The sequence below is a fragment of the Saccostrea echinata genome, unplaced genomic scaffold (assembly GCF_033153115.1).
Source record: "Saccostrea echinata isolate AGI-Se365-2 ecotype Australia unplaced genomic scaffold, CSIRO_AGI_Sech_v1 ptg000054l, whole genome shotgun sequence".
Lineage (NCBI taxonomy): Eukaryota > Metazoa > Mollusca > Bivalvia > Ostreida > Ostreidae > Saccostrea > Saccostrea echinata.
This window is the reverse complement of record NW_026889803.1, coordinates 13639272-13664916: the sequence shown is the minus strand read 5'-3', so window position 1 is coordinate 13664916 and position 25645 is coordinate 13639272. Positions and strand designations below refer to the sequence as shown.

The window sequence follows — 25645 nt, the reverse complement described above, 5'->3', positions numbered from 1 at the left end:
AGAGCACAATTTATAACTGCATTTTGGGACTTAAGGGACATAAAACAATGTAATCTATTAGTGAATGCAAACACATTACCACCCTCTCAACTGTAAATTTGAAATAATCAATAATAAGTCATTATAGTTTTTAATAATTTTATTTACTAAACAGGAAGTAGAAGTTGACACTGCTGTCACACAGAATACAATAATGAGATACATATAGTACAAAGCATTGGAATGCCACATGACTGAGACGCACACATCATAGCTCCTTCACATTTTTAACTACCCTACTATCCCAGGCTTTTTTTCAAATTATTTATTGTATGAGCAAATTCTAATCACATTTTAAATATATAATTCAACAGACCAATACTGTGCCAAACACATAATTATTTCTTTCTCAGACAATTTTCCCTGCACCATTTTCATCAGAGTACAAAAAAAACACAAGACATTTTCAAAAACAATTTTCTTGGCAAAAGGCTCAAAACAAGTTCACAGATCCAATAATGAATTCAAAATTTATTTAGAATTGTTTTCCCCCCATATTTGGACATTGTGTGGGGGTTCGCTCATTTACTCCTGACTAAATATTCACTTATCACAGTTTGCTTCACATTCTATAAATTAACTTTTATTATTCACAATCAAATAAAAATATACAATAAAAAAATCAACTTTGGTGGAATATACTATTTAAATACTGCAAAACAATGATCAACATATTTTGAATATGCTATTATTCCACTTTTTTTGAAAGAAAAACTGAACAAACTCCTAACTCTCATTCTGCATATATGAAACTTTTGACAAAGGGGGAGAACTCAATGAGCAAAATGATACCTTTCCGACCACTTTCACACCATTTAAAAAACAAACTTAAAGCAGAAACAAGATTTAAAGGATTACATGATTTCTTGTGAAGAGTTTGATGATTTTCTTGCAGTCCATGAAGCTGTTGTACTCCCGTTGTATGTGTAACAGTGACCTAGTTTTTAAATCCACTTCCATCAGCATAAGCATCAGTACGATCATTCTTCGCCGGACCCGGCGGTCCTCTTGCTCTTCCTCTGGCGGGGGGATTGTTTCGGTGAGCGCCCCGGTGACCTGTCTAATATTTCAACACAGAAAATTAACTTAGAATTATTGTATTTTTTTTTTTTTTTTTTTTTTTTTTTTAAATAAAACGCTTTTAAAACTTGTCCAACTCTTAACTACTTTGCTTAGTGACATTATAATGTGCACCATTTTTAATAAAGCTTTAACAACTTTTTTTTAAAACTCTAAATGTCTCTAATACATATAGCTGGCTCACTACTACTTTTTAAAAAAAAAAAAAAAAAAAAAAAACTCTAATGGTCTATAGTACTGTGTAGCTGGCTGACTACTAAGACACTTACTTAAATCCCTGTCCAGTGTTTCCTTTGGGATCCAGTCGTAGTCTACATCTGTATTCTGAGTTCCCATCTCTACTGGTTGATGATGCGCCTTTTTTGAACGATGTTTCTTCTAAAATTGAAAAGGAAGGGATGATGATAAACTCTTTTTCTATAGTACATTTACCACAATCTGATTCTGTGATAACTATGAAGATGTCTGAAGTTTCTATACCCTTAATGCTTTAAATGCATTGAAGGTTCAAACTACTTCATATATTATAGCAAGTTTTTGGAAAGACAAAATCTATGAAAGCTTATTGCTTCCTCTGAACCTGCACCAGACTTTTCACTTCTATAAAGGTCAAAGTTTCAACTATTACATCCAAGTATGACTGAAATCACTTATTTTGAGCTCAGGGTTGTGGATAACCACTCGCCCACTCGCAAATGCGAGTAAAATTTGCGGTGGGCGACTAGATATTAAAAATCTGGTCGCCCACATGGCGAACGATTTTTTTACCGGAACATAATCACATTTCAGTTTTATTTTATGTACTTTCAGTTTTTTAAGAAAACGCTCTACTAACTTAGATTATTTGTGTTGCGTACAAGCATATTACTCAAACATGTACGTGACCGAGATCAAAAATGGCAATTTATCGAAGCGATTAAATCTCCGTTAAATCTGATGATATGAGAGCAAATGTTTGAGATTGTTCTAATAGAAATATTGTAACAATCAGCTATGGTTGTCACACTCGCCATTCGACTAGTTATTCACAGATAGAATTTGAATTACCCATGTCAAATGCACACAATAAAAGATCGGGATCAAACTTAATCACAGGTTGTAATTTATTATTTAATATGCCCCTTGTTAAACCATAGACGCTTCAGTTGTATAAGTTAAGGTTAAATACTACAAAATGTAATGAACATATTATCGGATCAAAGTTTTTAGAAAAGAGAAAACGTGACAAAAATCCATATTCTGCGAACATATAGATACTACGAAAACAAAATTAGGATTTTTGTGTTCTTATTTTTAATTTACATATAATGTGGGCCCGTGGATCACATTGTGGGCCCGTAAAATTTGAAAAGTTAGGAGCCCACATGGCCCCTAAGGTTTCAAAAGTTAACCACAACCCTGGAGGTTAAGAATTACATGATTCTATTTATAAACAGACATCATACCAAAAAAGTTCAATATCACAGAAAAATAGCCTCATACACTATGTGTCAAATCCTAACCACTATAGTACAGTATTTATGAAAAGTACATGCAAGACACATCATTATTATAAAAATATAACTCAGTGCTCCAAGTTGTGACTAAAATGGTTGCATTTGTGACCAAAAAATTAATTTTATGACTAGAAATTAAAGCTAACTCGCAATTTCGAGACTGAGAAAAAATTTGGGCTGGCAATGTCCATTTTTAAGATTGGGATCGAGATTTACGTTTATCAAAATTCTCTATCAAGAAAATGTTTGAAGACATACATTTTAAATAAACTTTATAAAGCGTTGCAAGGACTTAGATCACGTACTAATGTTATGACAGCATGTAGTGATAAGTAAACATGACAAACAGCTGGCAAAGTCCTGTCGCAACAACTGTCAAACTTGTATTTCCTTTTGATTAAATTTTAATTCTAGGATCAGATTACTTGTGTTCTTCTGTGTACTGTACAACCATAAGGGTGGTTGTATTTAATAAAAATATTTCCTTCAACCTAGCAAATTGTTTCTAGTCACAGTAATAAGTACTCTTTGATTTAATAAAGACATAATACATATATGGGTGTTAGTTCCTTGTTTTACTTAACTAGTGCTATTCACAAAATGTTTTCGTCACGGCAATACTTGTTGATCTTGACCAGAAATTCTGAAATGGCGACCAAAAATTTTTTTAGGTCGCCATTTAGCGACCTGAAAGTAAGTGTGACTTGGAGCACTGTAACTGTACAATGTGAAAGAACAAGGTACACTTTTACACTTACGCTGAAAGATGCCAGGAACTGCTGAGCACCAACCAATAGCAAAACCGCAATAGCTGCCAAGAACACATACAGGAAAAACCTGTAGAGAAAATTCACAGATATGTACAATGTCTTATACATTAATAGCTTATGTTTCAATATAAATAATAAACCTTCATATGATCACCATGCTATAATAATATTTTTTTTTTTATTTCCAAGACTTTTTACTCGAATCAGAAGGTATGCTGTGAATTTTGCTTGCTGTTCGTTGCTTTTGTTTAGTTCAATCAAATTAATATTTATCATTGCTATCTCTCATAAAATACAATTTTTGTTTTTTAACCTTATTTTCATCATGACAACTTGTGTGCCAAGATTCAATAACAAAGAGACTGTCTGAAGTTGTTAATTTAATATAAGACAACTTCATTTCATATTGCAAGACTCAGGAAAGTCAGAATCTATGCAGAGAATTCTGCTTGCTGTTACTTGCTTATATCCTGTTCAAATTAACAATTGCTTAGTTAATGCTTACATTAACTTTTTAAATCTCTTTTTTTCCCTAATTTCATTTTCTTATGCTTTTGATAATGGACACAGGTTCATCAAATATGCCAAATCTCTAGTAAATCAAAACTTTTGTCCAATATACAACTTATGTCACCTATAAATTGTTAATAAGATGGTACATACGTTTCTCCGTCTAATCCCTCATCTGGTTCGACTATGTTGACAGTTTCATTGAAGACTGGGCTCATGAACAAGTTACCATCCTACAATAATTAGGTACAAATATACTTCAGGTCTAGGAAATTTAATTGAAACAAATTGTTCTCTGTGTTGTGCTTAACAAAACAGACTTGGCATGTAATTCAAAATCATCCCAGAAAGTCCTGCACATTATTTTGAATACTGAAAACATGTTGAAGACAAGAAAAATATAAGCTTATCCTTAATAAAAATATTTAAGGCACTAATTTTCAATATCTTACAGAATTTCGTTTGCTTTAACCTTTTTACTAAAAAAAAAATTACTCCATCCCATTTGTAGCGAGTCCACAATTTTACCTCTACATAAACACAGACAAACTCATACCTACATCTACATAGAGGTATACTCAATGCCACAAGCACCAAAATTAAAACTGTTCATACTGTACTAACAACCATCAATTTATTTTACATCAAAACATTTACTGCTGAAAACTTCTGATATAGAACACTTTTAATTAAAACTTACCTCGTCCTTGTAATTCAGCAAAACAGACAATCCAAAGGGTCTACCAGCAAATCCTTCATTGGGAGTAAATCCATACTCAAATGTAGCCTGTCTTTTGGATGCCACCTCCTGGTTGTACTGGGCTGTTGTGTACTGAATAAGACAAATAATCATATCAACATTTTAGCATTAATCATCCATGTTTAAGGAGGCTCTAAATCCTACACTTTAAAGAGCTCCAATACCAGGCTAGTATTATGCAGTTTAGTGATCTGCCCTTAAATGCAAGATATAAACAGATATCTAAGAGTGAATGAAAATATGTAATGGAATAAAGTATTTTTAACATTATATTAGACCATTGAAGATAATCTGAATACAAAATCTGAATGTCTTTTCCCAATGTAACTATGTAAGTAGACAACAGTGATTTCCGTTTCCCAATACAGTAAAACACGCTTATAACAAAGTGCAAGGGACAGACAATATTGCTTCATTATAGGCTTAATTTGTTATATTTGTTAAGTTTACAATATATTTTAAAGTCATGGGGAATGAAAATCACTTTGCAATGAGCATTAATCATAAAAGCGTGTTCGCTATATTCATGTTTTATTGTACTTCATTGTCATTTGAACATTTTTCCTGAGGAAATATGAATTACATAAACTCATTATGTACACTTTTACAAGATATACATGCACTTTTCTCAAAATCCCAAAAACATTTTTCAATAGAGTGAAGAACCTTCACAATTTTTTTACGTCTCTCAATCTTTTGTATGATAGTAAACATCTAATCACTCACATTCAAATGGAACATTCAGTATATTTTTTGTTCAACAAATATATAGCGGAACTAGTATGGTCAAATCAAAAGGATTTATAGTATACTTACATTCTGAATGAAGAAGTTGTAATCTTGAGGATATCTGAAAGAACATTCCAGTGACTGAACTGTGAAAGTCTTTTCTCCTTTGTTTGTGAAACCAACCAAAAATCGAATAGTCTCACCAGCTGGCAAATCTAGGAACACAAATATATAAATAATTTAAAACAATCAATGTCAAATGTAAACAGACATTTTTACAAAAACCTGAAAACTGATCATTTTTATCATATTCAATTTTTTTGCTATAGTGGTGTACAATTTTTTTTTTTTTACCTGTTGCACCAACAGGTTTGGTAAAGAGCATAACAGCATCAGCATCAGGTGAAGGTTTCAACTGTTGTTCTTCCTCGGTTGATTCTTCTTCTTCATCTCCCTATGGTATACAATTCCATTGTAATGTTCCGATACAAGCTAAGCAGCTAGTAGAATTCTTAACAAAGGACAATTGCATCAGCACTTCTTTTCAAAATTGGTATTATACAATATTCTTTTTTGTTTTTTGATTTTAGCTTTTTTGCTTAGTTACATTCTATTTTGTATTTCACCAGCTTTATAACAATAGGCTGAAAGGATTTAAATGGAACCTTTTCAGTTTCAGTAACTGCCTGTTCTGTGTCATCAACACCATCTTCACTCTCAACAACAGTGTCTTCATCATCTTCACCTTCCATTGCATCGCCTTCCTGTGCATACACTGCTGCTTTGTCTACAATCATAATGTATTTCAATAAAAAGTCAATTTTCTCAATACAGCTCATGTAGCAGCCTTGTACATCAAAATATATATGAAATTCTTTTTATAAGTACACACCACAGAATCTGAATTCAAGATGCACTGCAAAACTAAATCATCTTTGAAACAAAAGTATTATAAATGGTTAACAAAATGAGACATTCAAACGTCTCTTAAATCAGTTAGATTGGTACATGTATAACTGATGATGTTAAATGAAGAAATCTCGAAAAATAAAATGCGAACAACCTAATACTTCTGTGGGGGTAATGGGTTTTTTAAACTACCCCTTTATACTTTACGATTAGGTTAAAACGATACGATAAATAGATAAGAATAAGTTAGTAAACAAAGCAGTTGTAATCGCAGCTGTTTTGATAATTTCATTTCACATAACATCATATGTTACATGGTACGATAAACCAACCAGCTAAAAATTGTGTGAGCAATATTTACACATAACTTAAAAATTATCGTGACTATATAAAGAAGTAAATATCTCTATATGATACAGTCCACATAAGAAATTTAAAATACTGTCAAAATATGCCACGTAGTATTTCTTCGTAATAAATGTAATCGGGCTCACCATTATCAAATACCATAACTGTGCACGGAAGCACAAGCAGTAAAAAGAGCATCATCTTTCCTAACATGGACCACATTTTGCTTTTCCTTTAATTCTTCACAACTACCAGGATGCCGATGGATTTTCACAGCGCCCTTCGTCTTCCCTCTATCCGATGTCGACACCGGCAAAATTGTGTCGTTTTTGTTATCTCTAATTTCATTGGACTATCTATTTACATCAACCAATGAAAGTTTCTCTAAAGAAAACCGGAAGTTGTTTCTTTTCGCACCTGCAGTCTGATGCCCGGGGGCAGAAACGTTGAAAAATTAAGAAATACAAGTAATTATACTATTGACATGTTCTAATTGAAATATTGTAGCACTTAAGGGTTATTGGTAGCAACTTTAATTGTTTTATTTGCATGCCCATACACTGTTAAAACCTTGTTCGAAAGTACTTTACGTGGGTCAGGCTAATTTCAGTAAATGTGCTGTTGATATTGCATTTTGCTCATATATCTGGATAATTAGAAAGATGAAACTTTTTCATGTCAGAAAAAATATCTTGATTTGTTTTGAAGCTCGAAATGATTTAAAATGTTAATATTTTTGTTGTTTATTTTGATGAGGATGATGGCAGCATGCTGTAGAACAAGAACATGTCTGCTGGAGAGGGTAAGTAACAAGACTGAATGATGTTCAAGCTATGAGTGTGAGCCTTTTGTTAAATAGGAAGAGCCAGATACATCAAATAAGATCTTTAACACACACACAATATATATATACACATATATATTTGACGAAATCTTTGATGGGAGTATTAAAACGGAGCCATCAACTTCTCAATAGAGAATAGTAAACCACATCTTCAAAGGGGCAGTTTTATCAATTAAGCAGTGTAAACAACAACAACCAGTGAGCTTTACAAGCGTAGTGCCATTGGCTTCTGAAGTATTTGGAGTTGAATTTCATTAGTAAAACATTTTAAAAATGTAAAATGTTTAATTTGTAAATTGATTGCATCTGTTATTTTTCTAACGTAAATAGTCCAGTAACAATTGGTGTTAAATAAACGTAAAGTTTACTTATTATAATTATGAGAACCTTTCTAAAAATAAAGGTGAAAAATTTAACGAAAGTTGAATTGTGTGTATTAAAAAAAAAAAACAAACTACCATTAAACAATGACTTCAGAAAAAATAGGAGAAAGAAACAATTTCATTGGTAAGATGTTTTATAATTTTGGAATATTGTACTTGTAAAATTCAACTGTAAATGCTTCAGGAGCGAATGGTGTCACACGATCCACATGACAAATAATTCAATAACTCACCTGAGCCAAAGGCTTAAGTGAGCTTTTCTGACCAAAATTTGTCCATTGTCTGTTGTAAACTTTTCACATTTTTATCTTTTTCTTCAGAAACACTTGGCATATCCTTTGGTAAAGAGGATTCAAGTTTTTTTTTCTAATGAAGGGGCACACCCTCTTCCAAAGGGAGATAATTTGAAAAAAAGTTAAAAATTGGGTGGGTCATTCATAATTCTTCTTCTCAAGAAGCACTGGGTCAGAGAAGAAGAAACATATGTTAAAGCTTCTTGACATAGGGTAGATTAAAATTTGTTCAAATCATAAACACCAGGGGAAGGTTGGGGCCACTATGGGCAATCTAAGTTTTAACATGGGAATACATAGGAAAAATCTTTAAAAACCTTCTTCTCAAGAACAGCGAGCCATGATTAGTCATATTTATATGGAAGCATCCTCAGGTAGTGTAAATTCAAATTCATCAAATCATAACCCCTAGGGGGCAAATTGGGGCCATAATATGTGATCTTAATTTTACAAAGGAATATATAGTGGAAAAAACTGCTGATTAGGAACAGAAGGGCCATAAGTGACTCAGGTGAGTGCTGTGGCCCATGGGCCTCTTGTTTTGAAATTAATTTCATTGTAGATTGGAACAAAATTTTCTTTTGAAAAATAATCATGTGTATTTATCTTCTGCTCTGCATGTAAGCACATGGGTACCCAAGCACATTAGTATTGGTGTCTGTATTATAAACAATGTAATTAGACTTCGGTAGGCATTGCCAGTTCAAGGTATCAAGGGTAAATTACAAAAGAATATGCCTTACGAGACTGCATTTTGACTTTGAGGGATCAAAGGTTTTTGAGAGATTGAGAGTTCAGGAAATCAAGAGTAAATTAGTTGTAAAGGGAAAAAAAATAGGACCAGAGACTCACTTTCAGAGATCAAGAACTTTGAGAGATCAAAGTTGAACCATCAAGAGTCACCTGTATTTCTGGACAAAATTCCTCACTATGTGGCACCAAGTCAATAGCATCTCACAATGAGCCACTAGCAGGCTAGAGTAGCATCTGAGGCTCTGACCAATTTATTGCAAGAAAGCACTTTTTACACAAGTGTTTTCATATATTAAATATTTTGTAAATCTATCGGCATCAGACACTTTGTCGAAAGATGGCTTGTTGGATGGGACAACTCACCGAAAGTCAACTGATCAAAAGTAAAACTCGCTGATGCGACAAGTCAAAGAAAGACAACTCGTGGATGACAACAACTTACCGAAAAATCTTAGAACAGTTTTCAGACAGTTTTGTTGTATGTTGTCATGATCATTTTTCATACTTATGCAGTCAAGCCATGACAGAGAGAGGGACTGATTTTACCTTTATTCTGTCTCAGAGGAATAAAAACAAGTTCCTCACAACATACCAGAATAGAGAAGATAATCGGTGCCCTAATTTGAGGTGATGAACTTGATCACAGCTGACACAAAAAAAAAAAAAATTTCTGGAAATAAAAAGATTTGTACAATCGTGGCTATACTTTCGGTGCACATGTCGAAGAGGGAGACTAAGTAAAATACCTTGAAGAGCTTGCTCATAACATCACATACTAAAATTGCTGTGCAAATTTCAGAAAATGCTAGTAAAAAAAAAAAATATATTTTCTTATTGCAAAAGAAAAAAAAAAATTGGGAAAATGTGTGTGCTAATGCATAAAGCCTTGTGAACTGGAATTCATTATTAAGCCATGTATGAATGTATAATTTGGCTCGAAAAAAATCAAATTACCATATTTCCTGTGCACTAATAAGGACAAATATTAATTTGAAAAGATCTCATGTAACTTGTGATGTATAAATAGGGAAAAATATTCCTTGTTATATAATTGGAGGTTTATACAAGTTCATTGTGTTCTAAATATGTAATGCCAGGAAGGAAAGTAATTATCAGACAAAGAAATCATATGTTTCTATTTGTGTCTCCCAGAAAGAAACTGAAATCAGATCATTCCTAGAAAAAAAAAAATGGGTTGATTTTTGAAAACGACAGTAATTATGACAAGAATTCTTCTACCAAAAATTTATTTCAGTTTTTTATTTTGCATCATTTTAATGATTATCCATTCATGTCATTAAATTAATAATTTAAGAGTGAGTTGAAATAAAAAAAAAAAATAAATGAAACCAAATAAGAACAAAAATAAACTTGATTTTTGATTAATAAGTGAACATCTCATTGAGATGGTGAAGATAATGAGGTCATTTAATAGAACCTATAACACAGTTTTGTGAATCCAATGCTTCTTTGCACACTGTACTCGATAACTCATTTGGAATTTGAATCGCAATATCCATTTAGATTGATACTAAATCTTTAAAAAAAAAAAAAAAAAGAACATCTCTTGCTTAGTTATAAACCCCTGATTTTGTGCAATTCTTGGTTATATTTGATGAATGTAAGCTGTAAGCAATTCTGAAAATATTCCTCAGAAGAATCTGGTTTTTTTTATTGATGTAGATATGATTTTCTGTAATAATTAGGACTATATATCTGTAATAGTATGACTGTATTTGAAGTCTACTATGTGTCTGTAAGTATTTAGTATAGATACAAAATACCAGATTAAAAGAATATTGTACTGAAAGTTTAAGGTTTAAAATAACAAACTTTTGATCATGGAAACTTTGATAAATGGTGATCTACATATGTTGAGGGAAAATATCACACTTAAGGCAACTACATGCATGGTATAAATTCACACACAGAAAAACTCAACTCTTGCAAAAACCAAACTCTTGCAAGCAATTTAATACTGGGTACTTTAAATGAGTGGTCTACCCAGCCACTTAAAATGATGCTTAAATAATATGAAAGTTGTCCATTTCTGCAATTGTGACATACCAAAATTTTATTGGAATTTCTACTCTTAACATCTACTATTGATGATTTAGCATCATAACAAATATATATAGTCCTGAAAGAGAGCTTTGAGATAATTACTCTTTGAGTTATCCCTCTTTGAATCTTATATGAAAAATCTACCTGATCTTGAAAGCACATGCATTTCTTTAATGGATATAACTATAGAGAGGACATGACCAATTAACATTTAGGGATTTTCAAAAATGAACTCTTTTCACCCCATAAAGTATACAAAAAATGTTGATGGTCATTTTTTTTTTGGTGTACCAGCCTCTAAAAAGTGTTATAGTGGTGTAATTATTTGCCCAAGTAGAACATGTTCATTGTTTTTAAAACCCATCAGTCGACTGATGTTGAATGCAAAGAAATAACTGTTTTTTTGTGTAAGTGATACAGATAGGAAAAAAAATGAAGGTATTTCATATATACTGTTGCAACATAGACTAATGTATAATATTTAGTTTCAACATAATTTATTGAGTCAAACCAAAACTGAAAATTAATTTCTTCACCTGCATTGTCTGATAAGCTTACATAGTAATTCATTGTTTTCCTTAGCTTCATTTATCTTTGGAAGTTGATAATCTAGCTCTTACAACATCAATATACAGAATAGCGTGGGAAGCTGTATTGAAGGTCATTAAAAATCAAGATTAACTTACATTTTGAAGAGTTGAAAAAGATGATAAAAAAAAAAAATCCGAATACAATATGTACAGATATTCATATATTGATTGACTCTATCTATTTAACTATTTAAAATAAGTTTAGAATTTCAGATAAGAATTTGAAGATGGAGAGATTGCAAATCCTTGACTTTATTGATACTATGGTTTGTATTGGTTGATGTCTTTGATAGTCAAATGGAATTTAGATAGCATGTTACCAAATGCTCCATTAACATTCCAGGCTCCGCAACCTTGAAAGCTTCGTTTTTGGGTAATTTTTGTCCGTTTTATTTTTGACTATAAGGGTATAACACTAGGTGAACCACTGCAGATTTTTCCCCCCCTAAGGTATCAAGTTAGGAGGAGTTAATGAAACTGCAGCCTTCCCACAGCACATTACTGGTGTATTAATAATATCTGGATTTGTTTCTGTTTTTCATGGCAAGGTGTCCTTAAAGGTTGTTATTTCCAATATTAATTCAGGTAATTGGGTTGTGAATGCTGTAAATGAAGTTAATATTGATCTAAAGCTGTCAGAACAAGCTTTTGTCCTTCCATACTCAGTTGCTTGTTCACTATCTTGACATTGTGCGACTGCTTGTATGCCATTGATGTTTTTTTTTTTTTAGTTTTTTTTTTTTTTTTTTTTTTTTTTTTTTTTTTTTTTTGGTGTATGTTACAAAGTGCAGGGCACTGATTGAATATTATTTGGTTCCAAGATAATGTTTTATTATCTTCCTCTGCTGGAAGATATGAATTAAAACTATAAATACGATGTATTTAATTTGTAAATTTATTTAAACAATAAACAAGTGAAATGTAATGTATACATATAATTATATGGCATATTTTAATTATATGGCATATTTACTTTTTGTGATAACAAGAAAAAAATATATTATTTTTAGCTCACCTCTACAAAGTTGGGGAGCTTATGTAATACCTTGGCTCCATTGTTCAAGTTTTTGGAACAGATTTCTTTCCAAGTAATTCTCTGCCCTATATTGATCAAAGTTGCATGTATGATGCATCTAGTACCAGTCAGGGTTCAGATGACACATTTTCAGCCAATAATTGGAGCAGGTTAAAGTTTTAGGAGTAGGGCTTATTCCCAAGTAACTAAAAGCCCTATGATGACTAAACTCGCATAGATGATGCATCTAGGAATGTACAGTACTACACTTGCTTCCAATGCTGGATTTGACATGCATTTTTCAAATGATTGAATAGGTTTAAGGTTTTGGAGCAGGACCATTCCGAAGTAACTACAGTGTATAAGCACTTCGTCTACCTGGATGAGACCTGCATGGATGTTACCTCTAGGAATGTGGTGTCACAACAAACTTGCATGAGACGCTGGGTCTGACCTACATTTTCTGTATGAATGTCCCGGTATAAAGTTTTTGGAGTTTGTTCCTTATAAACTTTCTTTAAGCCCTATGTTGACCAAACTTTGCTTGCAAACTTTGCTGCAAACCCTACCTGGACTAATATTGCGTGGATGGTTCATGTAGGGATGAATGGTATCTAATTTGCTTCCGATGCTGCGCAGGTCCATTCCCAATAACCATTCCCATTACCTGGACCACACTTGCATGGATGGTTCATCTAAGAATAAAAGCTACTAAACTTGCTTCAGATGCAGGATCTGACCTTCATTTTTGGTATGAGTGATCTGGTTAAAGATTTTGGAGGAAGTTAACTTCAAATTTACTTTATGTTCTTTGCTGACCAAACTAATAGCGGATGTACACCATCTGACTCTCTTCAGATGCTGGATCTGACCTATATTTTCTGGGTGATTGGATTTCAATAGATAAAGTAACTATACTGTAGATCATCATATTTTCGTGACACCTTACTTTTGCGAGTTAGATATTTGATATTTATCAGCAAGACAAAATTTTCGTGAATTCTAGGTATTGTTTCATATCATCAATATTAATGAAAAAAAGTATAAGCGAGAATGAAATTTTCACGAGCAGACCGTCTCATGTAATAAAGTTCTCGCGAATAAAAGTGATTTACAGTATAAGCCGGTGGTATACTAACCTTGCTCAGATGCTGGATCTAGGGATACAGATTACTGGACTTGCTGCGGATGCTGGATCTGACCTACATTTTCTGGATAAGTGACCAAGTGAAAGTTATATTGGAGCAGGTCCATTCCAAAGTAATTATAAGGCTGGACATAAAGCCGCATGGTGAATAAACTTGCATGAGTTATTTATCTTGGGATGCACACTACCAGACATGCTTCGGATGCTGGATCTGACTTTATATTTTCCAAGTGATTGAATAGTTTTTGGAGCAGGTCCATACCCAAATACATGTAACTATAAATCCTACCCAAACTAAACTTGCAAAAAAGTTGCATCTAGGGATGCACAATACCAAAACATTCATTCAATGTGAGACTTTGCCTACTTAGATAGAGAATAAACATTTGTTGAAGTGAGCTCCGTAATCTTTGATAACCTATATTTTATTTTTTGGAAGCACACTGTATGTCAGTGTGTAAGATATATATATCTATCAAGAGAAATATGAAAGCCACCAAAAAATTGAGGACATCCTTCCACAGCAGGAGAATACATACTCTAGTCAGGTTTTAGAATGTATTTAAACCTATCGGCTGCTGACCCACAGGTGTACAGGTGTGTCTTGGCACAAGCTTTATGGTCATATCTTACAGGTCAAGGTCACTAGACATTGTAATTATAGAGGATTCAAAATAATTTTCAGGCATAACTTTGAAATGCTTGATTGGAATGAAATCAAACTTGAGCACGTTGTTGATGATGGCCTAATTTAAAAGATATGTCAAGAACTTAAGGTTATGTCTCAAAGGTGAGGTTAATGTACTATGTTATGGCAAGGGGTATTGATTGGAAAGGGGAGAAACTATTGTCATTTCAGACAAGAAAAAAAGATCTAGATAAAATGCTTGAAAATTTTGTCACAGGAACGTCCCTGTGATTCACAAACACATCTTGTCCATTTCTGAAAGACACCAAATTATTTTATGAAAAAATTGTGCATAATTGTTTTTTTTTCATAAAGACTTTGAAAAAATATTGATAGATCAACCTTCACTCTATGTTGGCCATAAAACTTAGTGCATTGACCTCGTCTTGTAATGTCATTGAGTTTCTGTCATTGCCAGTCCAATTTCATAAGGAAGTGTAATCGAGTGTTGACGTTCATCAAGCCATTTATTGCAGAAGGCGACAGAAAACTTTATTGTTTTTGAAGGAATTGAGATTGACCTGGATACATCAGATTTGGTTAAACAGAGATACCATATAAGTACCACCAGTTATCTAAGAGAACTAGCCTCATCCCGCATCTTAAACTCCTCATAATACCAATGTTGATTACATTTATCTAGTGTAGGGATGTATCATTTAATTACAAGAAGCCGCAAGAGGAATATCGATTAAGGGGAAAACTCACGATAATTTGTTAACAGATCTCTGACAGATTTGACATGGTAGCAGGCTTCGTAGCAATATTTGGGTGACGATTTGAAAAATGAAGGTTAAGCTCCGCACAAATTAGGCCTGATAAGGTTGTATTGTGACATAGTAATGGGCAAAAATGACTTATAGATGGCCGTAAAACAAATACTGATAGAGGATGTTTTTTCAGCTGCAACGAAGCAATGCATTTTCAATTAACTGTCTCCCTTCATATTTGACCCTATGAGCAAGGACATTTATGTACATGTAATAATATTTTGCTTTTTTGTGTTCAAGAAATATGATGTTCGACTTTTTGCTGACCCAGATTATAAATTCTGAGATCAATATCTATATGAAGAATTTTACGAGGAAATGTTTGAATAATTATAAAGAATAGTGAAATTAAGTAAGCATGAACGTGTAAATTTTATTAATGTTGCAACGTATGATATGAGAACGTTAATCTGTCATATTGCATACCATTTTAATAGTATCACAGATATCTACCTTACGGCATCTGAGAGATTTCAATTGAATTGGTGACATTTAATACTGTATAATGACAACAGTAACAACATAAACAATTATGGCTTTTAGAACATCTAAGGCCACTTAATGATTATCCTAAGGCTTAATATAATTTTCCCATCCAGCCCTGGTATTAAAAGGTGTAAACCTTAAAAATAACCTTCTCTCCAAAATTGTTGTCTTCCAATCTTTAACAAATATGGTTGCTTCTCTTGACAAGTAAGATTCTGTTCATTTCTGCGTTTGACAGAACTTTTTAACACATTTTTTTTTTAAAGATTAGAATGATTTTTCTTAACCAGGAAATAACGACAGATTTGCTTTATTGATTGGTAACTTCTGTGGGTTTTCTGTTCCTTTGTTTGCCTTTAACTAGATCATCCAGTGGAATCGTAGGCCTCTTAAGCTGATCATTTGAGAAATGCATGCACTGTAAAGATCTAGATTGAGTAATAATATAGTAATATGATGAAATTAGCTGCCGCATCACATATATTCTATAACCGAGAAAGGCTTGCTTTCATATGAGAAAAACAGGATCCTAATTTGTGATCTTATCTGCAACTGATGAGAAATATTGCAAACGACAATTTATCATGTCTGAAGTTTTTAAGTATAAACAGGAATTAAGAAGGAAAAAAAAAAGATTTCATTTTTCTCTGCGTAAAAACAAAAACAATTTCTTGTAGTGGATCAATTTCTTCATGATGATTTTTTTTTCTGAGCTGTTGTAAATATTAATGTTTACGAGCAAGGAAAATTGAGTGACCTATTTTGCCCCACGACCTATAAACCAACGCATAGCCCAAGAGTAGTCTGCACTGCTAGTTAATAAGTCATGTTAATAGACCTAGAAAAGCTAGAGGCCATCACTTCAAACACTTTATCGTTTGATGTATCAGGTGATATCGGATATCTTTCCTTGGAATCAGGATATCACAATGACAGAGAATTATGCATATAGCTATTCTTAACCCCCCAGGAGAACTACCCGTAGTACTACAGACAGAATAGGCCAAATGTTTTGCTGTTTGATTTGTCATGCAGTTCTCTTCTGAAGGGCGACAGTTCTCTTGCTTGCTGCAGCTATATTTTTTTAAAGTGTAGTTTGGGTGGGAGGCTATGCATCAGATTTTTCTGTTTGTAAAATTTTCAAGGCTTCTAGTCTGGTCTAACAATTGAGTAAGTACTGAGGTACTTGCTTAAATTTATAGATTGCTGTTCTACATTTGTGGATATAAAGCAGCAGTATTAAGGCTTGGGTAAGGGGGGGGGGAGGGAGAAATTTATTTTGAAATGTACTGTTTAACATCTCCCTTAAGCATGATCAGATATTTGAGATGTGGTGGCTTTCATCTTTTCCCCACATTATTATGAACAGATGAAAGGGATTTAATGCTTTACCTATCTGTAGATAATTCTTTAAGAAGTGGGGGTGGTTGTATTGTTGAAAGGATTTTAATTGTCAATTGTGGGGTTATTACAAGCTCAGAGGAACTCTGCCTCATTTATGAACCAAAGGGCTCAATGAATTCTATACTCCAAATGTTTCTTTTAGTTTGATTTTATTTTCCCTTAAGAGTTAAAGGTATTTAATGTGGGATACATCCAGTGCTTCATGAGTCATGTACATAATAATGGTTAGTGTACAAATAAGTATCATTTATGTACATATTACCTAAGTATGTGGAGTGTTAACAACTGCTATTGAAAGGTTAGGGATAAACATTACACTATTGCAGTGTAAATGATCCTTTAATCTGATTTGAAAATGACCATGGTTGCATACTTGAAGGACATATATGTGATAAAACAGAATGCATAATTAAGGTACTTGGTACATATAAAAGCACTATAAATTCTTATGATTTAGTCACATATAAATTGTTAATTTTCTATCATTGCCATTGTTTGAGATTGTTCCAATTTTGATACCTCCACTATTTTGTTCCATTATTGATTGAATTCAATTCTTAATAAACAAACACACTACAAAGAGGACATCTCCCTGCAGCATGAATTATTAAACAAAAATACTTAGTACATTTGATAGTAAACCTTTAGCACTTACATATTTGATCAAATTGTAGAGTTCTGTATATATTATGAAATTGAATGCAAGAATTTTCAAATTTGAAATAAAATTTCAAAATGTATCACCTTGATCTTTGATCTTCCAATATATGTTAAGTCTCACACTCTTGGATCATCTGTGAATTTCTTTTGCAAGTATGAAACTTTAGTTCAAATGTTTATTTTCTTCTCTTGTTCACATTAAAGAAAGATAACAACTCATAAGAGTTTGATTCTGACCTTTGACCTCTTTCCTCTGACTATCATTAGTATCTCTATAGCAAGCATACTAAGAGAAGAAATGTATATATATATACACTTTAAAGCACACCTACCCACCCCCACCCAAAAAGTCAATGAATTGACCTTGGCCATGTAACAGAGAAAGTGTTGAATTGACCTTGACCATGTAACATACATGGTCTTCTTCCTCATTCTGTTGTGGCAAGTTTAAGACTGAAAGGTGTGACAATTACCTTCAAATTGAGGCACCATTTACAACAACAGTGTTAAAGATTTGACCTTGACTTATGACATTTGACTTCAAGATAATGAGGCTTCTATTCTCTGACCATCTTTCTACTGTCTCTAGACTGCAGGGCCACTTTTTGTCTCCACAACAATGGCACACACAAAGAATGCAAACACCATAAATGTAGACAAACATTTACCAGTTTATACCATGCCCCCAATACTACATGGCAACTTATATAATTTTCGTGTGTGCAAGAAGCCCTTGAATGTTTTTAAAATCATGATTTGAGATTTCCTGATAAGTCATTGAGGGTGCTTTTTCTGTTTAGATTTAAAGTAACAGGGATAAATTTGCATTTATATGGGGCATGGGTACGTACTTGGATGAATTGTGAACTGTTACATTAGTATAAACAAGATACCTACTGTATGATGTACTGGCAAATATATGTATGCCATGAAGTAAAAACAACTATGCAAAATTACTTTGTATCTTGATATTTAATTATTAAAAAAAATGACATTTTAAAAACAAAATAATAAAAAAAGGAAGACAATAATATTAACCTTTTTATACATAGATTTTTTTCTTTAAAGAGTAAGAAATTTGTAATTGACCTTTTAATGAATTAAATCTAACTTTGTTGATCTGTTTAATTGAATTGTTATGGGAGTGTTATATATTATTTTTCATAATAGAAAAGTAAACAGATCCTCTTATTTAAACAATTAAAACAAAACAAAAAGATAAATAACACACAAAATGAATTTTAATAATTAAAATTTAGAAATACTTAGAACTAGAATTTCAACTGATCACATAGGCGTCATCCATGACAACTAAGTTTTCCCACCATGAACCTCTCTCATTTCAAGCATATAAATACACCTTTTTTCCCACCGCGAACCTCCTTATAGTAAAGCATATTTGCCATTTAAACCTTGCATGAGTAAGCAACTATCTGACTTACACATAATGACTTCACACAGTCAGAGTGGTGGCCTAGTTTCGCTTTGCTGTTATTGATTGCCGTACATATATACCAGCTGTACCGCTGGATGTAGCCATCTTCTGCAGTAGTCTTTGGTACAGAGAGTGTAGTGTTAACAGTTGATACTAAATATTGGAATTGACCCCTGGAATCTCCCTACGGGCTGAAAAACTCATTGGACAGCACTCTTCAGCTCAGGTATGTGTTACTGGTGCAGAAAAAAATATAACCTTCCCCAAGCTAAGCAGCACATTTGTTCAGTGGTTTTAAAGCGGGGTTTAGATTCCTGTGGAATTGAACTGGGTCTTCAGTGGTTTCAACTTTTTGGTTTTTGTTTTTTGTTTTTGATGACATTTTGGTTCACTAAAGGTAAGCAGACTGGTCAGTGAATAAGATTTGTTATTATAGTTGTGTGTCTGTTTGTTATTTTGTAGGGGATAAGTTTTGGAGGTAGCACATCTAACAGCTGTCTGGCAGCTAGGCTGTGATCCTCTGTGTTTTATTGTGGCATGTGTTAAAGACGTTGAGAGAATCTAGTGAGGGCTCTCTGTCAGCAATCAAGTTTGAGCTTTTCCCACTAGTTGATTTTTGTTCCCCCCCCCAGCAACACTGTGAAATTCTTGTCTGAAATAAATATCTTGAAAATAGATTGTGATGGAGTATTTAAAAATAAACTTTTTTTTTGTTTGACTCCTGATTAGAAATATTTTGAGAATTTTGAAGCTAATGCCGAATTCGAATGCAGTTGTAAATTGCATCAGTCAGCAAGCAATTCTGCTTGTTGACTACTCATATATGATGATGTACATTAGGTAACAAAGAATGGTTGTATAAGCCTGATAAGTATACTGTGTGTATGTATAAGAGTTATTTCAAGTATTTCATTCTTAGAACTTCCTGTTGCTAGCATTTCCTGTCCACAATTGATGCAGGGATGATGTTTCCTGTTGTAAATATATATATGTGTGAGCATACTTAAAGGTCGACATAATACTCGGACCATGTTTCACACACGGAGGTCGCGTTTTGCCGTTACTGGAATGGAGGGAAAGTCCATGTTTATAAACCCTTCATCCTTCTGCTTTTCTCTAAAGAATATTATCTAGGTGTCGGTTTGAGACCAAGGTTTGATTATCATTTACCTTTGGACCCATGTCTGTCATGGGACAACATTCCTTTGTGGAAATTTTTGCATTTAACAGAACTATTTCGTCATGGTTACAGTTTGATCTGCACTGTAAACAAAACATAAAACTTTCAATGTTACTGGGCTGGTATAAAGACTTATTTTTGCCATGAAATGGGCTGGTATATATGTAGGTGGCTTGTATAAAGTGTGGAAATTTGTGCACTGCATGTTTGACAGGCATGAACATGCAGCGTGTGCACATTTTGAGAATGTCTCTACCTGGTCGCATTTTTTTTTAATACCTGTGCATTGAATTCAACAAAGTTTCCCACCCTTAAAGTAAATGCCAGACAAGTTTATTCTTATGGTAATCAAACTTATCAAGTGGCATTGCCACTTATTTTGCATAAAGAACTGTACAAGTATTTGAAATATTTATGGATATGGAAAGATTTGGATCAGACAGATTTTTTTTTTGTATCCAGAAGACATTTTAAGGCAGAGGATCTCATTTCAATAAGAAGGCAGTAGATTGTAAACTATAACGTTTGATTGATTACCTGGGAATAATGTATGTATATAATTCATAAAGTTCCATTCAAACAAGGCAAAGCAGGGTCAATGAATTCTGTCTGCATAGTCACTCAAGAATGTTTTTAATTGATATGTTTAGCAAGGTATTTTGTCATCAAAAGATTATTGATTGTTTTTTAACTGAATTTAAGTTTGCAATATTAATAAAAGCATTTGTGTCCATTCATATTTTTTACTCATAAATTTTGTTCCAGTGAATTAAGATTAGTCTAATAGGAAAAGAAAAAAGTTGAATTTTAATGTTAAAGCACTTAGATTTCAGCAAATACTATTTTTTGCATTTGCGCATTAATTAGAAATAAACATTTTGTTTCAAGGACTTTCTATTTATAGAGCTGATGCCAGCTTGGTTACTTAGGGCATTATGTGGTCTGCCTGCATGCATTCTTTGTTTGGTCAGTAGATGTTACTAAGATTCTTCACTATAGGTAATGTTACAGCATTGCACAGGAAGTTTTGAATCCCTAAATTTTTATGTTGTGTACCGGTACTTAAAAATGATGTAATTTCTAATAAAATGCTTTACGCTAAGCATGGTTTATAACATTTTGAGGGCAGTAAGTTAAACTGCCTTGTAAACAAGAAGGATCAGTTAATTGTGACTATTATTTAAAAAATGAACAAGTTGATGAAGAAGAAAAACAGGAAGTTCTTCATTTATTATGGCCCTGGGTCATGTCACATATTTGTTTTAGAGAGGAGAGGACCTTTTATTAGTCCCCAACCAGTGAAATCGTTTGGGAATATAGGTTTTCACTTCTGTCCATCTGTCTGTCCATGGCTTTCAAAAAGATTTGAAACAGGTGGTACTTCTACAAAAATAGGAGGTTCCTGGCAGAAGTAATTTGATTAAAATTTCATTTAATTTTTTCTTTAATGAATATTTTTTGGTCGGGACTCTAACAGTTCGATTTCAGCCAGGTAAAAGTATCAGGTACCGGCAGACTTTGAAAGCCCTGGTCTGTCCCTGCTGTCAGTCTATCCCACTTGGTTTTGAATTTCCACACTTTTTTTCTAAATGCTTGCAGATATTGAGCTGATTTTTAGTATGTGAATGTGTCTTGATGAGTTACAGATCAAGTTTGCATTTCATTCTGGTGATTTTTTATGAATCACAGGCTTTTTAATTTTTAAGGGGAACCAGATTCCACTTGCAGGTAGACTAGTATTGCTTATGCCATGCTCTCAGAATGCTTGTTAGCGTAAAGTGCAAGTGGGGTATGTTTAACTTGTTAGTATGAATATAGTAGTCAAATGAAGACTTGGTTTGCATGTCAAACAAATGCACCAACTTTCTCTTGTCTGGGGTAGGGAATAAGAGTTAGTTAATAGTTAATAAGATAAAGAGTTTCTTTCCTGGTTCATAAATTTAAAAAATGTATTAGGAAATTGATGTAACTGGTAAAATTAGTGAACTCAATTGGAAGTTTATTTGAACCAACAGTCAAGCAAATATTTAATTCCTTGTTTTATTTAAAGTCAAGTTTTAGTCATTATAAAGATAGAAAAGGCCAAGAAAGTGAGCTTATTCATCTCTTCACCAATAGTTATATATATGTTGACAGAAATGCATGATATTGGGAAGCAGGCTGATGATATATTGTAAGGTAAAATAAATTTGATATTGTGTGCTAAGTTAATGTTTAAATACCACAATTTAATAGGAAGAAAAAAATTGTGCCATTGATTTTTTTAAAGAAAGTATAAAAATGAGGTTTTGTCTGATTGGTCATTGTCAACCAAGTTAATGCCCTGTGAATGATTTCCCAAGAAAAATAGCTCCATTCAGAGAAGAGGGACTAAATCAGCTGGTTCTGTCAAATCATCACGTAGAATTGCCGTGTAAGACAGAAGAAAACATCCCTCTAAAAATCAATACACAGATCAGTCTGACCGCTTCTAACAGGAAGAGGATCATTGACCGAAAAAGATTTAGACTGTCTGCAAAAATTGTGGCATAAGATTTTTCAAAAAAAAAAGTCTTTAATTTGGAATAGTAGTGGTATAAGAATCGATTTGCACTGATCATCAAAGGAGAGGATGTTAATCTTCATTTCTTGTAGATTCTGTACGATATTTAAGAGGTAGAACCAAAGATTTTCTCTCTGTATAACAGCTAGAAGTCTAAAGTTAAGATTTCCCACTGCAAATCTCTTGTCAAACAATCTAAGAGTTTCTTTGTTCATCAAAAATAATTTTCTATTGCCCCTTTAAAACTGTTGCACCACATACATATATCACCTCTGTGCTCCCACTGTATACCAAAACAAACAGCATATGTTTTGATTGCATTCATAGTAGATTCGTAACTTGGGGATGTTTTTAGTTAGCAGTGGCTTATTAATGTCATCAGAATGTATTGACAGCTGATGATGACGGTATGCTACAAACATGCAAGGTGTAGAATTCTGGGGATGCCTCGGCAGGTTGTTCAATAAGGGGGGCAGGCTTTGTCGTGACTCAGTCAATGAGCATTCCTAACTGATTGCTTTTATCTCCACAATGCGCATTATGTAACAGGGTGAGAAATCATAAACATTTTTTTTTCACCATCTAGGTAATTATTGATTACTGGCTTTGGAGTATATTATAACATCCTGAAAGGAAGCAGCTTCTTCAGATTTATTGGGGTCAAGGTCATGGGCAACAAGTGGCTAATAAAATCATAGGAAAGCTGTATGATAAATAGTATTAGACAAGACGTGGTGACTGAGGTTGCCAACACAGGGTTTTCATCAATTCTCATCTTTTTAGTGATGTATGAACCGATACACTGCATATTTTTTCTCCTGGAGAAATGCTGACTACAAAGCCATTAAAATTGATGTAAGTGCTTTACTTCATAAAAATGTTTATGTTTTTTCTACGAGCTGGAATTTTCAGGGTTTTTTTTTTTTTAATTACTAAGGGATTGCAGTTAGCTTTATGCTCAGTTATCTCTCAAGAAGAGTTAAAAATAGGATTTTACCTTTCGAAAACAGAGTTTGTGTTTTCATTGCAATGCAAAAGTGGAAACAAGCAGTTTGCAATGCATTCATTTATAACCTCAGTCAGGTTGCAAACTGATCAATAAGAAAATTAACTGGAAGGCAATTTCAATAAGTTGATTGATTCAGAATATAAGATATCTTTGGCAATTTCGATAAAAAAAAATCTGCATCTAATATTAGTACTAGCTACTTCAAGATTCTTGGCAGCAGTCTTATTATCTACATGAGGTCAAATGTCAAAAGGTTATACATGTATTTTAGTAAATTAAATGTATAGATGCTTTTTATTAAATTTTTTTCTCTCTATAATGTATTTTGTGTTGAATATCATAGTAAATCATCGATTTATGAGCAATATATTTATTTGTACATCCAATATGACAAAGAATCTAATAAGCCATTCTCATATGACCACAGACATGTAATAATACCTTTTAGTGTAAAATGTTGGTATTGGTGATTTCTTTTCAGGAGATGATTGTAGGTTTCTATATTTAGATCAAATCTCTGCTCTTATTTTTGGACAGAAAAGTTCACCAAGGTAGGTTATTGGATAAAACTGATATCTTTAAAACAACAGATTGCTACAGTTGGAGCTCTATCTAATTAACCTTATTCACAATTGATTAAATAAATAATTTGCAGGTATCTTTAGTAAGGGTAGGGTAGTCTTGAAATATTGGGAATATGACACTTGAGAAGTTAGCAAATTTACAAGTTAAAGAACCAGCTTTTGTAGATCAAAATTTATATATATATATATATATATATATATATATATATATATATATATATATATATATATAATATAAAATAAAGTATCAAGACAGTTCATAAAGATCAGTTATGCAAGCTTAAGGCCTGGTAACCCATCTGCCATAATTAATCCAGTCTGGCAATATGATGAATATTTTTACATATGAGAGAATGTGGTTTGCTAAAAATGTTCAATTGAATGCACAGATTGAACTTTCTGAGATGGAAAAGGGTTTCATTCAGGAAGTTTAACATTTACTTCATTCTGTCTGACAATTTCCCATAATTAACTCTTTCAATTGCTGTAACGTTTTTTTCAATCTGAAACTGAAGGAAATTTCAGATATTTCTGGACTCAATCAAAATACTATTAAGATTTATTACTAAATACCAGTGTTTTGTAATAAGGATGTCTGTTTGAAATTTAAAAAAAAAAGAAAACATTAAATACTGACATCTAGACATGGTTGTTATTCTCTGTGAAATAAAAAAAAAAGCCAGGTTGGCCCTATGTTGACACACGGTTTTTGACGGATTACATGACTGTTATAGCTGCTTGTCTTCCGCAGGATGACATTGCGTGTCAAAGGGTGTCTGCTTGAACATGAATGCACATTTTCTCCTTTCAATAGGGGGCAGAATGCTCCAATCAAAAAAACCGTAGACTACTCTACAGCCAAGTCCTGATGAATTTAATTGATGCCTGAGATCTAATGAATTGTTAAGATTGTACTTGCTACTGTATATAAAAAACATGAAAGTGGAATGTTGTTTTACAAGGTATTTTGTTATTCTTTGGTCTTTGATCTGCGAGATGCTTATGATTCACTAGCAGGGTATTTGGGGCAACTTGTTATTGATAAAGAAGGTCTACATACACAAAAACCAACGTAGATCTAGTATATAGTAAAGCTGCAGTCTAAAAATAGAGCATTATTTTCTCACTACACATGCAGGAAAAATCTTTTGAGTGCT

General features: G+C 33.0%; 3 protein-coding genes across 5 annotated transcripts in view; 1 reads left to right on the top strand and 2 right to left on the bottom strand.

Annotated features, from left to right (window-relative positions):
- The window catches only part of LOC133206389 (E3 ubiquitin-protein ligase TRAF7-like), a 324928-nt gene that overhangs the window by 21714 nt on the left and 277569 nt on the right, over positions 1–25645 (bottom strand). The window lies entirely within an intron of this gene.
- Positions 122–6976, bottom strand: LOC133205949 (translocon-associated protein subunit alpha-like). Its single transcript, XM_061341848.1, has 9 exons — positions 6788–6976; positions 6050–6171; positions 5739–5838; positions 5472–5599; positions 4596–4727; positions 4049–4128; positions 3374–3452; positions 1389–1497; positions 122–1099 (listed from the first exon to the last, which is right to left on the bottom strand). The coding sequence occupies exons 1-9, from the start codon at positions 6861–6863 to the stop codon at positions 1020–1022; spliced, it is 906 nt and encodes a 301-aa protein (XP_061197832.1). The 5' UTR covers positions 6864–6976; the 3' UTR covers positions 122–1019.
- Positions 7402–25645, top strand: part of LOC133205948 (uncharacterized) — a 37610-nt gene continuing 19366 nt past the window's right edge. The window contains exon 1 of one of the 3 annotated variants that reach the window (XM_061341842.1): positions 7402–7443. In XM_061341842.1, the coding sequence (XP_061197826.1) occupies positions 7428–7443 (16 nt within the window). In that variant the 5' untranslated portion in view covers positions 7402–7427. Of the gene's footprint in view, positions 7444–19190; positions 19400–23602; positions 23751–25645 lie in introns of those variants that run through there. The other 2 variants (XM_061341844.1, XM_061341846.1) reach the window with 2 other exon arrangements.

Excerpts from the sequence above, each read along its gene's own strand:
- LOC133205949 (XM_061341848.1), bottom strand. The coding sequence starts at position 6,863 with ATGTGGTCCATGTTAGGAAAGATGATGCTCTTTTTACTGCTTGTGCTT. Across the intron at positions 6,172-6,787 it reads AGTTATGGTATTTGATAATG|ACAAAGCAGCAGTGTATGCA; the intron begins GTGAGCCCGATT and ends TTATGATTGTAG. Across the intron at positions 3,453-4,048 it reads GAGGGATTAGACGGAGAAAC|GTTTTTCCTGTATGTGTTCT; the intron begins GTATGTACCATC and ends TTTTCTCTACAG.